General features: G+C 40.4%; 1 protein-coding gene across 15 annotated transcripts in view; it reads right to left on the bottom strand.

Annotated features, from left to right (window-relative positions):
* Positions 1-15,841, bottom strand: part of EYA1 (EYA transcriptional coactivator and phosphatase 1) — a 240,108-nt gene that overhangs the window by 80,362 nt on the left and 143,905 nt on the right. For all 15 annotated transcript variants that reach the window (XM_039526538.1, XM_039526543.1, XM_039526540.1 and 12 more), the window contains 2 exons: positions 7,633-7,715; positions 7,018-7,204 (listed from right to left, as the gene is read on the bottom strand). In XM_039526538.1, the coding sequence (XP_039382472.1) occupies positions 7,018-7,204; positions 7,633-7,715 (270 nt within the window). The remainder of the gene's footprint in view (positions 1-7,017; positions 7,205-7,632; positions 7,716-15,841) is intronic.

Genomic DNA, 15,841 nt, shown 5'->3' on the forward strand with positions numbered 1-15,841 from the left:
CATGAGATAAGTGGTAGGGTTTGGATGCTAGGTGGGTTTTTTGAATCTCTTTTTAATTCCTCTCTTTAGAATTTTAGTTTCTAAAGAGCAGCCTTTCATATTTCTCTTCCATGGCCATAACGAAAAGATTTCCAGACATTTCTCATGAAGGCAGTGAGAATTTCCATCATGCAACAACACAGATACTGATTTCTTATTTCAATGGACACCAAGGTTGATCACTTTCTCAAGTTCAGTAAGTCCTAATGCTCACATCAATATTAATTTAATATGTGCAGCAGTCTATCTGTATATAAACAAAGTGCTGCAGTTTGGATGGATGGATGGCAATCCTTTCTCACATGAGTAACCCTTTCTCCTAACGAAAGGTTTAGATTAAGTTAGGTCCAAAAACCTGTGAAGTCAATGCAACTACTCATATGAGTCAGAATTACTCAAACAAGTAAGGATTGTGAGTACTGAATGAACAAGGCTAATATTCTCTAAGCCATGTGCTTGGTCCTCAGATTTGCACTTAACTTAAACAACTAAATTAACCTGAAATATTCTAGAAGAAAAAACAGACCAGAATAAAATGTACAATGTTAAACCATATAAGAGTATCTCCAAAATGGACTCAAGTCTGAAATTGGATTAGTTTCATGTTGAACTATACAAATAATTCCACTGTATAAAGCAGATATGTAATCTTTGAACAAAACACAGAAGTCATTGTTGGATACAGTTATTTAATTTAAACTCTAAAAATGTCATTTTCTAAACCATAGCTGGCATGTGCATTCCAATATAAACTCCATTATATAGTACATTCCAACATAATATTCAAATTAATATTTTGACTGAAAACAGTCTTCTTCCTGAGAGATGACATCATAAGTAATACATTATAATATATTAATTAAAATACATGCTTTCAAATAATACTTCTCTACTATTAAACTGACATTCACCGTTATTTTTTTAATAGCTTTAAATTTTAACTGAAGAACTTTTTTTTAAAAAAAGGAAAAAATATAGTAAATCTGTGTTAAAAGTGTTCTGACCCAACAACAGACATTTGTTCAATAACACAAACAGAACCAAATCTTTCTAGAGGTGGGGCATGAGTTTCACAGGTGATGAACACTTGCATTGCCTATAGACTTCAACTGGAGTCGAACCTTTGAAAATTTATTTAGCCATCTAACTTCAGGTACCTAATTTTTCAAAATTCTGACCATAGAGCCTACCTGCCCAACATGGTAAATTATTGTTGTCTGGGTACATACCGATTGTCCTAAATAAGATAACAAATATATGTGGATGGATAAAATGGGGGAAATGTAAATGAAGATTTACTAAATGATAAGAGTAAACGTTATCTAAAGGAGTGTGCACGAGTGTGTATGTGTCAGTGTAATAAAGATGTGTTTCTACTTTCACAACAGACAAGTTCACTCAAGCTTACTGGGTAGAAAATACTAAAAACTATGGCCCAAATCCTGGATGGATGGTGATCTGTGTGGGTACCTTTAGAGGAATGGAGCACAATGGGAGCCAAGTCAATACAGGGAAACACCATGACCTGTGTTATGCAGGTGGTCAAACTAGAGAATTTAGGATTTTTTTTTAAAATTGTAAATGTAAATTCTTTAGGGCAACCATTAATTTGGGGGTCATCTAAATTTAAAATCTTTGTCTATTTGCTTATAGCATGGATGTTTGACTAAATTACACTAGTACCATCTGGTTAGTGTTATCTCCAGCTTATTTTAAGTTTCCAGGCAGTCTTTGACTTAACATATATAATTTTGTCATAATTTTACATTTATTGTGTTAACAAAAGTACAGGAATTGCCAAGACAATCAGCACAGTGGTCCATTTATCTCAGAATCTTCTCTCTTTCAGCAGCTTCAAAAAAAGGTGCAAGAAACCTTGTAATGGAAAGGTACTACCTACTGAAGAAGTTTCTTCCTACTTCCAATCAGCCAATGTTCTCTCTCTTCTACATTATTTTTTTAAAAATCCTACTGAAAATAACTATGGATGTTCTATCTATATATATTTTATATTTGTCCTCAAGCTATCTTGTGGCAGTGAGTTCCTTGAATTAATTATATGTTGTAAGAAATATTTCCTTTAATTGGGTTTTAAATTTGTTGCCTTCAGTTTAATTGAATGCCTTCTCATTCATCAGAAAAGGTAAATAGGAGCACCCAATGTACCTTCTCTATGCCCCTCATTATTGTACGTAATACCATTTCCTCCCTTACATAGTCATATTATAAATATTTTATATTCTATGTATATACACTGTACTTCCCTCCTACCTCTATATACTATATATTTAATCTTTTACGTTTATGGAAAAAATCAATAAATAAGATTAAAACATTACTAATGTCCTATAAATATAGCATATAACTTCACACTACAGCATATGTTTCTGTTCAGTTATTATGGAAAGGCTTTGCCTATATGAATTCTCCGCTCTGGTTCACTCAACTACTTCTGATTTACTGTTATGAAATCTGACAAGGAGAAGGAGTCATAGTGGCTTTTTATTTTGCAGCACTGAGCATGGCATGGTATTAAAGAAAAAATGTTTAGCCTATGGAGATAAAACAGTAACCTGTGGTTCAGAATAATTTTAGCAGGCAAATAGAGTTATTATTATTATTGTTTGATGTTGCAGTGTGTGCAAAACAACTTGCAATATCTTTTAAACATACTATATTATGGAAACCAGGAAAATCTCATAGGGGTCAATCTCAAGAATAATGCAACTCTTTCTTCCCGGAAATGTAACTTAATCAATTATGATTGTGGTTTCATGTAAGATAGGAGAGTAACTCTGAGTTACTCACTATTTCTAAACTAAATTATTTAACACAGTATAAAATATAGAAAAGTTAATCGAGAACTGCACAAACCAAGGATATCTATGTCACAAACTATGATGATAGATGGATATGGGAGAGAAAATATTTCCAAAGTAAACTTAAATATCAAAACTCAACAGAAATTAGTCATTTTCTAAACTGTAGCTGCTTTAAAGTTATGCTTTTTCCTCAAGAGATTTTAAACATTTTAGAGTTAATACTCCTGTTACACAGTTGCTCTAGTAATGACTTGCCTAAATACTCCAGGGATTGCATACAAGACAGGGACATGCTGTTCACACTTCAGTGGCTCTAGAATGAGGCACGGTGTACATAAAAAATTAGCTCGACCCAGCTATCTCAAAAATCCACACCCTTAAGCGATGTAGTTAAGACGACCTACCCCTTAGTGTAGACAGTGCTAGGTTGATAGAAGAGTTATTCTGTTGATGCAAGAAGTGTCTACACTGAAGTGCTACAGTGGTGTAGTTCCAGGGCTGCAGCTGTGTACTCCAACTCTGTTCCACCTCCCAAAATTTCATTTTTAAAATGCAGTAGAACCAAAAAGATGTGTATGTACATGAATAAGCCACCCCATAATCTTAATTGCAACCCTTTTGCAAGTGTTTATCCGTGTGAACAGTCCCACTGACTTTAAAAGAACTACTCATCTGAGTGAAATTAAGCACATGCACACGCTGTACAACTGCAAGCTTAGGGCTAGTCTACACTTACGAGCCGGGTCGACGCGGTGAGTTCGACTTCTCGGAGTTCGAACTATCGCGTCTAATCTGGACGTGATAGTTCGAACTCCGGAAGCGATAGTTCGAACTCCGGTACTCCACCACTGCAAACGGCGGTGGCGGAGTCGACCTTGGAGCTGCGGACTTCGATTCCGCGGCGTCTGGACGGGTGAGTAGTTCGAACTAGGGTACTTCGAATTCAGCTACGCTATTCACGTAGCTGAATTTGCGTACCCTAGTTCGACCCCGCTTCTTACTGTGGACCAGCCCTTAGACTGTAAGCATTTCAGAAGTGGAACCATGTCTTTCCTACGTTCTGTGAATGGCCTAGCACATTGGGGCACTACATACCTACATAACTGTGTCTTTAAAACGCTATGGGGGTTTAACTGAGGCATGCCATAAGCCCCAACTACGGGGCAGTACAAAGTTGCGCTGCCTCAGGCCAGGAACTAGATTGTGACTCAGAGTCATCGCTTGGTTCCTGATTCCCTCCTTGTTTCAAGGTGGAGCAGGAAAAAAAACAACCTGTGCTAGCCCTATATCTTGTTCTATTGCCAAACCAGCTCAGTTGTCCTGGCAAGCTCAGAGACAAGATTCCATTCATGCCCTGCCCCTGCACAAGAAGGGGTTAGAGGCCCTACAGTGGGGTGACCAGATAGCAAGTGTGAAAAATCAGGACACTTTTTTTTCGGCAGGTATAGTTATGTATACAAGACAAACCCCCTAATATTGTGATGGTCCTGATAATACCGGGACATCTGGTCACCCTACCCTGCAGAGGCTTCTCTTCTTCCTTCGCTGCTACCTGTGACACAGCCCGCTCGCTGTGGGGATTAGTATGAGTTACAAACTTGCCTATAGTCAATAAATCCATAACACAAATATTTCAATTGCAAAGCTATCCCTGTCAACTTATCACACCCAAGAGGGAAGAAGAGCAAGTGGAACAAAGGATATACCGTGGAGCAATAGCAGGGCTGGTAACAAATGCAACCATATGTATGGATTCCATTGCTGGAGAGTGAAAGAGAAGCAGAAAGGGGGCCGGATAGAGGACACAGGCCATCCCTGTGAAGAAAGCTACACCAAGAATTACTTTTCCACACAAGTTTATAGACCACACCTTATGGCAGGGGTTCTCAACCTTTTTCTTTCTGAGGGCCCCCCAGAACATGCTACAAAAGCTCCAGGGCCTGGGGGGTGCCTTGGGCATAGGTGTAATTTGACTTCTATTTTGGGTGGGCAGGGGCCAGCAGGCGTTGAGCAGGCTCCGCTCAGCGGGGTCTGGGGAGGGAGTGCCACCTCCACCCCCTGACTTACCTCAGCAGTGCACCCCACATCTTGATTGGGGGTGGGGGCATGGCACAATCAAACATTATAACTCAAAGGTGGGTTTGAAAAAGTTTGAAAACAGCTCGGGGGCAGGGAGGGGGTAATTAGGGGTTGAGTGAGGGAAGGGGGTGCAGGGAGAGATATAGCTAGGGGCTGTGTGTGGACAGGAAGGTAGCTAGGGGCTGTGTGCCGGGAGGGCTCCCCCTGTGGTAGATGCTCCCCGAGGGCTCCGCCAGCCACAGACTCGGGTTCCCCTGCCCAAGCATCTCTTACCAGTTGCGTGAGCAAAGGGGGCTGAGGAACAGATTCGACCCCCTGCAGCAGCAGGAGATGAAGGAACACCGTGTCTGCCTGCTCCATGGCACCAGCCAGAGCAGCATCTGTCCTGAACTGCCCAGCTCTGGCTTCCGGCCTCCAGCCTGGCCAGGGGGTGGGGAGAGAAGGAGGTGGAGGCTGGGGGTGGAGTGCCCCGGGACTGCCCTGCTCTTGCACTGTAGTTTGGGGTGGGGCAACACCTCCAAGTCCCCCAACTCTGCCCATGGGCTCAGGGCTTCTGGCCCATGGGGAGCACCGGGGCTCAGGGCTCCAGAAATTCAGCCCTGCTGCTCCCGGCTTCAATCCCATGGGTGGTGGTGGGAATCAGGGCCTCAACCCCGGGAGAGGTGCTGGGGCTCTGGGTTTTAGCCATGGGGCCCCGTAGACCCCCTGAAAGGGTTCATAGACCCCCTGTTGAGAATCGCTGCCTTATGGTACCTCAGACAATTCCTCATTTCTCAGCGAGATTTTAGCCAGACACGGGTCTTTAAAAAAGCAGCTGACCTTGCCAAGTCTTGCCAAGACTTGTGGAGGTACTGTTTGAAAATGATATTATTAAATATTAAGCCAAGCTTTGATTGTGCCACTAATTTTAAGTAAGGCAGGCTAGGTCCCTTGTTTTAACTGGGAACATCACTTTTAAAAAGAAAAGTGACAATTAGTCTATACTTTCCCAATGCAATTTAAAAAAAAACTATTTATTGAATCAGAATTCTACGGTAAATATATTTTGATAAAAAAGTTAATTGTTTGTTTGTAGTAAGGGGGATTTTTTTTAATAACATTTGAAGTCATACGTCAGTGAGCCACTGAGAGTATTAAACAATAAACCAAACCAAAGAATAAGTAAAAAAAAAATATTGGTGAATCCTGCTGCCTTCCATACACATTCACAGAAAGAGTCCTGTCTCCTCCTGTATCCTGCTTCCTTCCCAGCTCACCTTCACTAATTGTACAGAAAAACACATCACTCCCTAAATTTTTTTAAGCTATGTATTCATGCACAAAACCGACAGAATGCTGGCAGCTCACATTAAGAGATCACATTACCAAATCCATTGTGCATGTGCAAAGTATGTTTTTTAAGAACTCTTATAACTTTGCCAAATTACAACAGGATTTTTATCACAACACTGAGAAGCACATCTGCAACCTAGGAACTTCACCCTGAGAAATTTCAAGCTTCTGCCACCTACTATTGATATGCTTGAGATATCCGGGGGTGGGTAGGGGGGGGAGACCTTTTTCATAATAATGAAAAAGGCATATTTTTTCACTCTTTATTTTTAAAAACAACTGGCCCAGTTTGACTCAAGCTTGCAAAAAAAATTATTATGGGTTTGGTTATAATATGTGCAATATAAAGACAATCTTTCCAAGTGTACAGTGGGCTAAATCTTGAAGGCCTTTTTGGTTTTACTCATTATTTATTTATTTATTCAGACAAAATTAATAGGATTTGCCTAAGTAAACACTGAGTATAAGGGATTCAGAACTTGGCCCAGTATAAAGGCTTTCCCATAACCCATAATTTAAAAAAGTATTAGTAATATTGCAAATAAATAAAAATTACTGTGTATTTCTCTTGAAAACCTTATTTAAATATTCATCTTAAATTTTCTTAGCCAGTGCTCTGTGCAAGAGATACAACAAAACCAAACCAAAAAAAACCCCAAAAAACCAAACCGAAACCAAAACAAACCCCAAACCTTTCAACTAACCGAAATGTGGCCCATAGGGATAATAAAATCCATGTAATTACCTGCTGCAGGATCTGTAACTGCTTGACTGGTGACGCCAGATGGTGGTTCTTGAAGCTGATATGTTGCATTTGTGGAAGGTGGTGTTGGGCTGGTGTTGCTGCTTGTCATATAATGTGACGGGTACGGTGAACTATTATAATACTGTGCATATTGACCCTGGCCAAAACTAGGATAAGATGGATATTCCTACCAGACAAAAAGCAACATCAGAGTTTTCTTTCAAGGTTTTGCTACTTTTTAGTATGCATTCCAAAATATAAGTAAAAACACATGTCTGAGTTCCACTGTCTTCACTGGACTGTACACAGTAGAGCTGACAAACATGAGACTGTAAAGGTAAACCTAAATTTCACATACTTTTAGTAAAAAAATTTTCACAAGCAGAATATTATTAGATATATTATTGCAGTTATGTAAACAGATGTGAAAAATAACCATGCAGCAAGTTATTTTATGAGATTAAAAAGTAGGAAAAAAAACTCCCTTGAAATGACACTATCTTTCTTAGTAAAATCTACTGAGCTTAATATTTTTGAAGGGGAAAGTACTGTGTGACTTGCTAGTTTGAAATACAGTTTTGTCAAACTTTCATTTAATTTTATTTACAAATTTACCTGCTGTGAACTATTAAATCCAGTAGAGTTTGTGAGTGAATTATTTCCTGCATATAATCCCGATGATGTTGTAAAGCTGCTCCCTGAAATGAAATGAAAGATGATGTTAATTACTAAAACACTGAAAATAACTCCATCACAGCAAACTTGTAATACTTCCCATATGTTGACCACATTGTTTGTCATGAATACTAAACATGCAGAAACAGGTAAAGTGATAATTCATTATTTCTGACCCTAAATTTCATTATGTAGTTATTGTGTAAGAGGAAAAATAAGTCTGATGGAACACCTGTAATTCACAGAATGGAATGGGATCAAATTTAGAAATAGCTTTAGTTTGGTTTCATATAATGCAGACCTAATGTACTCAACACTGACAAGTGCAAAGTAATGCACATCGGAAAAAATAATCCTAACTACATCTATACAATGATGAGTTTTAAATTATTTGCTATCACTCAAGAAAGAGACCTTGGAATCACTGTGGATAGTTGTCTGAAAACTTCAGCACAATCTGTAGCAGGAGTCAAAAAGGCTAACAGTATGTTAGGAACTATTAGAAAAGGGATAAAAAAACAAGACAGAAAATATCATAATGCCACTATATAAATCCATGATATGCTCACACCTTGAATACTGTATTCAGTTCTGGTTGTCCCATCTCAAAAAAAAGGATATAATGGAACTGGAAAAAGTTCAGAGAAGAGCAACAAAGATGACCAAGAATACGGAATGGCTTCCATACAAGGAGAGACTAAGAAGACTAACAAAGAGGCAATTAAGGGGGGATATGTTAGAGGTCATGAATCATGAATACTGTGGAAAGAGTGAATACAGATGGGTTATTTACCCTCCCCACAATACCAAAACCAGGCGGTACCTGACTAAATTAATAGGCAGATGGTTTATAATACAGATAAGATGAAATACTTTTTCACACAATGCACAATTAACCTATGGAATTCATTACCATGGGATGTTGTGATGGCCAAAAGTATAACTGGGTTAAAAAAAAGAACTAGGTAAGTTCATAGAGGATAGGTCCACCCATTACTATTAGTCAAGATGGTCAGGGATGCCGCCCCATGCCCTGGGTGACCCTGAACTTCTGACTGCTAGAACTTGACGCTCTGGCACTGGTCACTGTGGGAGATAAAATACTGACGTACATGGACAATTGGTCTGACCCAGTTATGTTCTTACTTAAAGTAATGAGCTTTTAAAGTTATTTTTTAAATAATATTGCAGTACCCATAAGCTTGATTCTGAAAGGTATTGTGTACGTACAAATCCCACTGAGGTCCATAGGAGTTGTGGGTCCTTAGCACATCACAGAGTCAGGCCAAACGTTGTCACTGATTGAGAACTGACATTGTTCTCAGTGCTTTACAAACACAGAGGAAGCCTCAGTCCCTGCTCTAAGCAGTTTACAAGCTAGTCCAGTTGTGAAAGCCATTATGGTTCACTAACTGATCATAGATAGCCTTGGGCAGTAAACTTTTTAAAAAGGGGCTATTGTCCATAAAACCAGGAAAAATAAATATACTACATGGACTATCAACATAGATGCCAAAGACTGAATGAACACAGAGATCGAACTACTCCCTCACCACTAGCCACCAAACACAGACAGATGTTTAATGTCTAATTTGGGGAGCCGTGGCTCTAAAAGGGCAGCAACCCCATTCCAAATGGATTGCCTTCACTGGTTATGCACCCAGCAGCAACACTGCTGTGAGGTGAGACATATGGCTACATAGGGAGAAATTATAGGGGCTGCAGAAAGACTGTTATATGGCAGATCTGCTGAAGTGCTGAGATGGGGTAAATGAGAATGCAGAAAAGCCACACATTAACCTGCCTTTTTTGTTTATAGCCTGCCCTCCTTCAAATCAGTTTTGAAACACAATGAAAACAAAGATATACTGCAATCTAGGGAGAAGAACCTAAGGTAAGCAAATAAGTGATAAGGAAATAAGTTGAAAAATGAAAAGAGATAGAAAGCGAGATGTATAAATTCATTGCACTGCCACACATTACAGTATTGGCGGAAATGGGTCAAGATCATAACAACCTCCAAATTAGTGAGACAGTTTGTGGTGCAATTGACTGAGACACTGACATAATCCTGTATCAGAGAGGTAGCCATGTTAGTCTGGATCTGTAAAAGCAGCAAAGAGTCCTGTGGCACCTTATAGACTAACAGACGTATTGGAGCATGAGCTTTCGAGGGTGAATACCCACTTTGTTGGATGACATAATCCTGTGATTTAACAACAGAGAAACCTAGTTCTCAAACTTTTGTACCAGTGACCCCTTTCACATAGCAAACCTCTGAGCAACCCCCCTTATAAATTAAAAACATTTTTTAATATATTTAACACCATTATAAATGCTGGATGCAAAGCGGGGTTTAGGGTGGAGGCTGACAGCTCGCGACCCCCCCCCATGTAATAACCTTGCTACCCCCTGAGGGGTCCCGACTCCCAGTTTGAGAACCCCTGGGTTAGATGACTCTGATGCTGTTGCAGGTTTGGGTTAAAAAGATAATGATGAGATTAAAAAAAATAAAAACATACTCTGAACTAATTCCAGGCTTCACATCTAAAATGTACATTAACTGCAAGGAGTGCAGCTCTGGGTGCTTGCTCTTCTCATTTTTTTTTTTTTTTTTTAAATAAGCCATGTCAGGAAAAATGTACATCCCCAAAATCATGTGGCAAAAATATTAAAATGATTAAATTGTCAAAGTTAATAAAAACTTGCATACTCCATGGTCACTGAAGACCTTGTACGCAGTGGGTATAGGCGATGTCCAACCACGTTCTAAGTAAAAATACAATCTGAATGTAATGCAAGAGACAGGAACCATAAGAAACATTTAGATTTTTTCCTATACATCTTCATTACTTTCCACTATTACTGGTGGGGCTGCACAGTGGTTGATAGAGGCTCATAAACCTGTGAGCTAAATCAGAGTGCTTCAGCAGAAGAGTTTGCATCCATGTAAAACACTAGGTACAGAGAAATACTACTAATGAAAAAATACAAGAATTTAAATTTAATTTAAAGTTGAGGATCAACACTATTTTTTTACGTTATCATAAGCCAGAGAGTCAGAATGAAGATACAAAATCTTTTAAAATGCAAAAGGCTTCAAGCTTTTTTTTACTTTCATGAATGCCACGGTTAGGGGAAAAATTATTTTTTTTTAAATTCACTGATGCAGAAATACATGTACAAGCATTACAGGTTTGTCATTCGAATTATTCTAAAAAAGAAGTACAAGGCCTCTCATATTTTAAAAGTTCTTCTTTAGTTACTGCATTATCTTTTCACAATGTGTGTTGGCAGATAATTTACAAGCACAAAAGAAAAAAAGTAATTGCACCCTGGTCAACATATCACCAAAAAAAAAAAAAACTCTCTTTCATCTTATGGTCAGCATTGGCTCCTATGGAGGAGGGGTAGGGGCCTCACAGACCGTAACAAACATAAAACAGGTTTCTCAGAAACTGCTGTGTGGGCCACCCAGGGCTACTAGCCTAAAGTTGTTTTTAAAATACTTCAATTTTGCCACATTTTTAAATCAGTTGTGTCGTGGCACAGAGCATACTGTTCCTGTATTAGATGAACAAAGAACTGTGAATATTTATGAAATATATAGGCTTCCTGCAACAAACTGGCCAACCACAGGATTTCTAATGTGATAAAAGCTGTAAATTGTGGGTCAAAGGTCTAGTTTGCAAAGAACAAGGACCCACATTAAAGCGAGGAATCTCAGTCAGCATATGAAAAATGCTGGAACCTGCTGGGACTAGTATGCAGCTCCCATGTGTAGAGCTCTTCTCCAGTACTTCTACAATAGGCAGGATGCTGTCCTCCCCTGTGTATTTCCTACAGAAGTTCATTTGCTTTCCTTGATCAGCCTCCTTGCCATGGGCTATGTCTATCATCAGGGCACAATATATGTGGCAGAAGTTGGGCTTTTCCCTGGAGAGCTGCACTATGAAGGCCAGATGGGCTATTTAAACCCAAGGCTTCTTTCTCTTCCTTATGCTGTTTAAAAATCCTTGGCAAACTCTCCCTATTTTTCCTAGTAACTGCTTGGCCATCCAGCACAATATTTTTAAACTCCATAATAACAACTAAATACCTTAACGTTTACTTTTTTATGGATGAATTCCCAAACCCATTGGTTAGTATAGTCTGAATCATAACAACCTGTGTAACTAAAAGAATAGCAGCACTCATAAATTTAACATCACTACAGCTGAAAGATACACTAATACAAAGTAATATACACAATTAAATACAGACAAGGGCTTATATTTCTTTGATTTTTAAACAGCACAGCATAGCTGCAAGTGTGGTCCTTCTCTCTACTTTTGATTCCCTTACATTTTTCTAACCCCACCACCCCCAGCCTTCTCCCTACTCCATTTAATCTGACTGAGCATTTCCCACATGTACCATCAATTCAGAAACCATGGGCTCAGGGCTACAGTCTTTAGTCAAGTGACTGGTCCTTTGACTCCAATGAGACTGCTTACATGAGTAAGAACTCAAGGATCATACTTCAGAACACTTACCAAAAGCAAAGTGAGAAGCATGGTAGTTAGGAAGAAATAATTCCCGCTCTCTGAATGTAAAGATGAAAAATTCAAAACAAACTGAAGCCCAAGTACCAACATAATGTCTGTGTGGATACTCACACAGCCATATGCCTCATGATTTTCAAAGCTGGCAGCTTTTCCCTTAGCTATTGTTCAGCTACTCATCATGCCAGAATTTTAGTATGGACAGGCCAGGCATTGTGTAATTGACCACACATGCACTATAGCATATCTACATTTCAGGTGATATTTGCTCCTAATGGGAAGGGCTAGCATAGTGGCCGCCACACAATTTATGTACTGAAGGTGCGGGTGGTAATCCTGATGCAAAGGGGGGCAGGGGGGAGGAGGTGTGGTGGCAGTTCAAGGTTATCTTGCAGCTCTACCTGTAACAGAAAGGGATGCCACCAGAGGCACCAGCCTGGTGAGTTGTTTATGGAGCAGGCCAGAGGGTCTATAATTTTGATTCAGTGGTTCAGAAACCACACTAAGGTGATGAGGAGCAGTAGCAGCTGCTATTTCAGCCTCCGTGGAAAGGCTGCATTGAGAACCTGCAGCCTGCCCATGCATTCGTACGGGGTGGGGGGGGGGGGATGGGAGGGGAATAAATCCATTCCCTCTCTGGAGGTCTCTCAACAAATAACTATGACTGTGGTTTTGTGTGGGGAAGCTTAATTCCAACCTTGAAGAGTAATTTTAAATCTTGAAGCTATTGAATTTCCAGAACCAAAATTGTGAAGGGGAAACAAACATTCCTGTTTATTCCTAGCACCTATGAAGTCAGAATGAAAAATTCATAGATTCAAAGACTCCAAGGCCAGAAGGGATCATTGTGATCATCCAGTCTGGCCTCCTGAGTAGCAGGATAATTCCTACCAGAAATATTTTTTTAAAACCATCCAATCTTGATTTTAAAATGGTCAGTGATGGTGAATTCACCATTATCCTTGGTAAATTGTTCCAATGGTTAATTATCCTTACTGTTAAAAATGTACACCTTATTTCCAGTCTGAGTTTGGCTAGATTCAACTTCCAGCCATAGGATCCTGTAATGCCTTTGGCCTGCTTGACTCAAACCCATTATGAAATATCTGTTCCCTGTGTGGTATTAGAGATTCTAATCAAATCATTCCTTAATCTCTTCTTTGCTAAAATACATAGATTGAGCTCTTTGAGTTTATTACTATAAGGCATCTTTTCTAATCTTTTAATCATTCTTGTGGCTCTTCTCTGAACCCTCCAATCTATCAATATCCTTCTTGAATTGTAGATACCAGAACAGGACACATTATTCCAGTAGCAGTCACATCAGTACCAAATACAGAAGTAAAATAACCTCTCTACTCCTTCATGCACTATCACTTAACTACACGCCCTCCCACCAATGCAGTTATATCCCCCAAAATTAAGCTAGTCCAAGTTTTTAAAAATATAGAATTAACCCAATTAAAAGACAAACTAAAAAGATAATGACAAGGAAAAACATGGTGTAGAAAAATCCTGTAAAATATTATTCTTACGACAGGTTTGTCAAGATGAACATTTTGTTTGCAGCAAGTTGGGGTGTAACTCTACCCAACACAAGCCTGCTACACTAAGTGTCTGCACGGGTCCTGTTGACATGCACTAGCAGTTCCTAGTGCACTTTTATCTACTCCGCTTTCAAAGTGGGGTAAACCAAAGCATACTAAGGAACCATTGGTGCATGGTAGCAGGGTCCACACAAACACTTTGTGCATTTCAGGCTAGTAAGGTAGGTTTACACCCCAGCCTATCATGAACTAAGCGTTCATTTAGACAGGTCTTAACTGTAACAACAAAATTACTAGAAAGGTTGTGGTTTTCCTCTACCTCCCTAAAACTACTTCAGCATTTCATTTGGATGATCACCCTCATCTCCACGCCACCTTTCTGTAGGTATCCCACAGGGCTCCAGTCTTGGCATCCTCCTCTTCTCCCTCTCTACCTGCTTTCTGGGTTATTTCATTCAAACATGACTTAACTGATGACTTATAGTTCGCTCTCTGCACTCTTGACTTTTCTCCTTTTGGTCAAAATAAAATTGTGCCCTGTCTCTCTGACATCTCTTTGTGGCTATCTAGCCATCATCTTAAGTTTAACCATGCCAGAACAGAACTTCTAATCTTTTCCTTCAAATTCGCTCTTCTCTGAGTCACCCTTGACACCACCACCATCCTCCCTGTCACTCACCCTCATAATCTGGGCTTTGTCTTTGATCCAGCTTTCTAGATCTTTACATTTAAGGAAGTATTTAAATCTTGCTGCTGTTTCTTAGGCCTGGTCTACACTGAGCGTTTAAACCGGTTTTAGGAGCGTTAAACCGATTTAACGCCACACCCGTCCACACTAAGAGGCCCTTTATATCAATATAAAGGGCTCTTTAAACCGGTTTCTGTACTCCTCCCTAAGGAGAGGAGTAGCGCTAATATCGGTATTACCATATCGGTTTAGGGTTAGTGTGGCCGCAAATCGACGGTATTGGCCTCCGGGCGGTATCCCACAGTGCACCACTGACCGCTCTGGACAGCAATCTGAACTCGGATGCAGTGGCCAGGTAGACAGGAAAAGCCCCGCGAACTTTTGAATATCATTTCCTGTTTGCCCAGCGTGGAGCTCCGATCAGCCCGGGTGGCGATGCAGTCCGAAATCAAAATCCAAAAAGAGCTGCAGCATGGACCGTACGGATGTGATCGCTGTATGGGCAGGCAAATCTGTTCCATCAGAGCTCCGTTACAGAAGACGAAATTCCAAAGCATTTTAAAAAAATCTCCAGACAGACGCCATAGCAGGGACTCAGCGCACTGCTGCGTGACAAGCGTAACGGAAAGCCAAAGAATCAAATGGACGCTCTTGGAGGGAGGAGGGACTGAGGACTCAAGCTATCCCACAGTTCCTGCAGTCTCCGAAAAGCATTTGCATTCTTGGCTGAGCTCCAAATGCCTGTAGGGTCAAACACATTGTCCACGGTGGTTCAGGGCATAGCTCGTCAATTTACAGTCCCCACCCACCCCCAGAAGTAAAAGGGAAAAAATTGTCTCTTGACTCTTCTAAATGTCACCCTATGTCTACTGAATGCTGCTGGTACACGCGATGCTGTGGCACTCAATTGCAGTATCCTCTTTCCCCCTCACTGGTGGTAGATGGTGCAATATGATTGGTAACCGTCCTCATCATCAGCCTTGTGGCAGATGGTGCTGCACAATAGGACTGGTACCTGTCCTCATCATCAGCCCGTGAGTGCTCCTGGCTGGCCTCAGGTGAGGTCAGCCGGGGGCGCCTGGGTAAAAAACTCCTGGTCATTCCCAGTAGATGGTACAGAACGGCTGGTAACCATCTTCATCATAGCAATAGGGGGCTGAGCTCCATCAGCCCCCGCCCTTCATGTGTAAAGAAAAAATTCTGTTCTGCCTGGACTATCATAGCAGTGGGATGCTGGGCTCCTCTCCCCCACACTGCTTAATGTCCTGTCTGGACTATCATAGCAGCTGGAGGCTGCCTTCCCCTCATTTTATCTCACTAACAAGTCACTGTTTCTTATTCCTGCATTCTTTATTACTTCATCACACAAA

Source organism: Mauremys reevesii, linkage group 2 (assembly GCF_016161935.1).
Source record: "Mauremys reevesii isolate NIE-2019 linkage group 2, ASM1616193v1, whole genome shotgun sequence".
NCBI lineage: Eukaryota > Metazoa > Chordata > Testudines > Geoemydidae > Mauremys > Mauremys reevesii.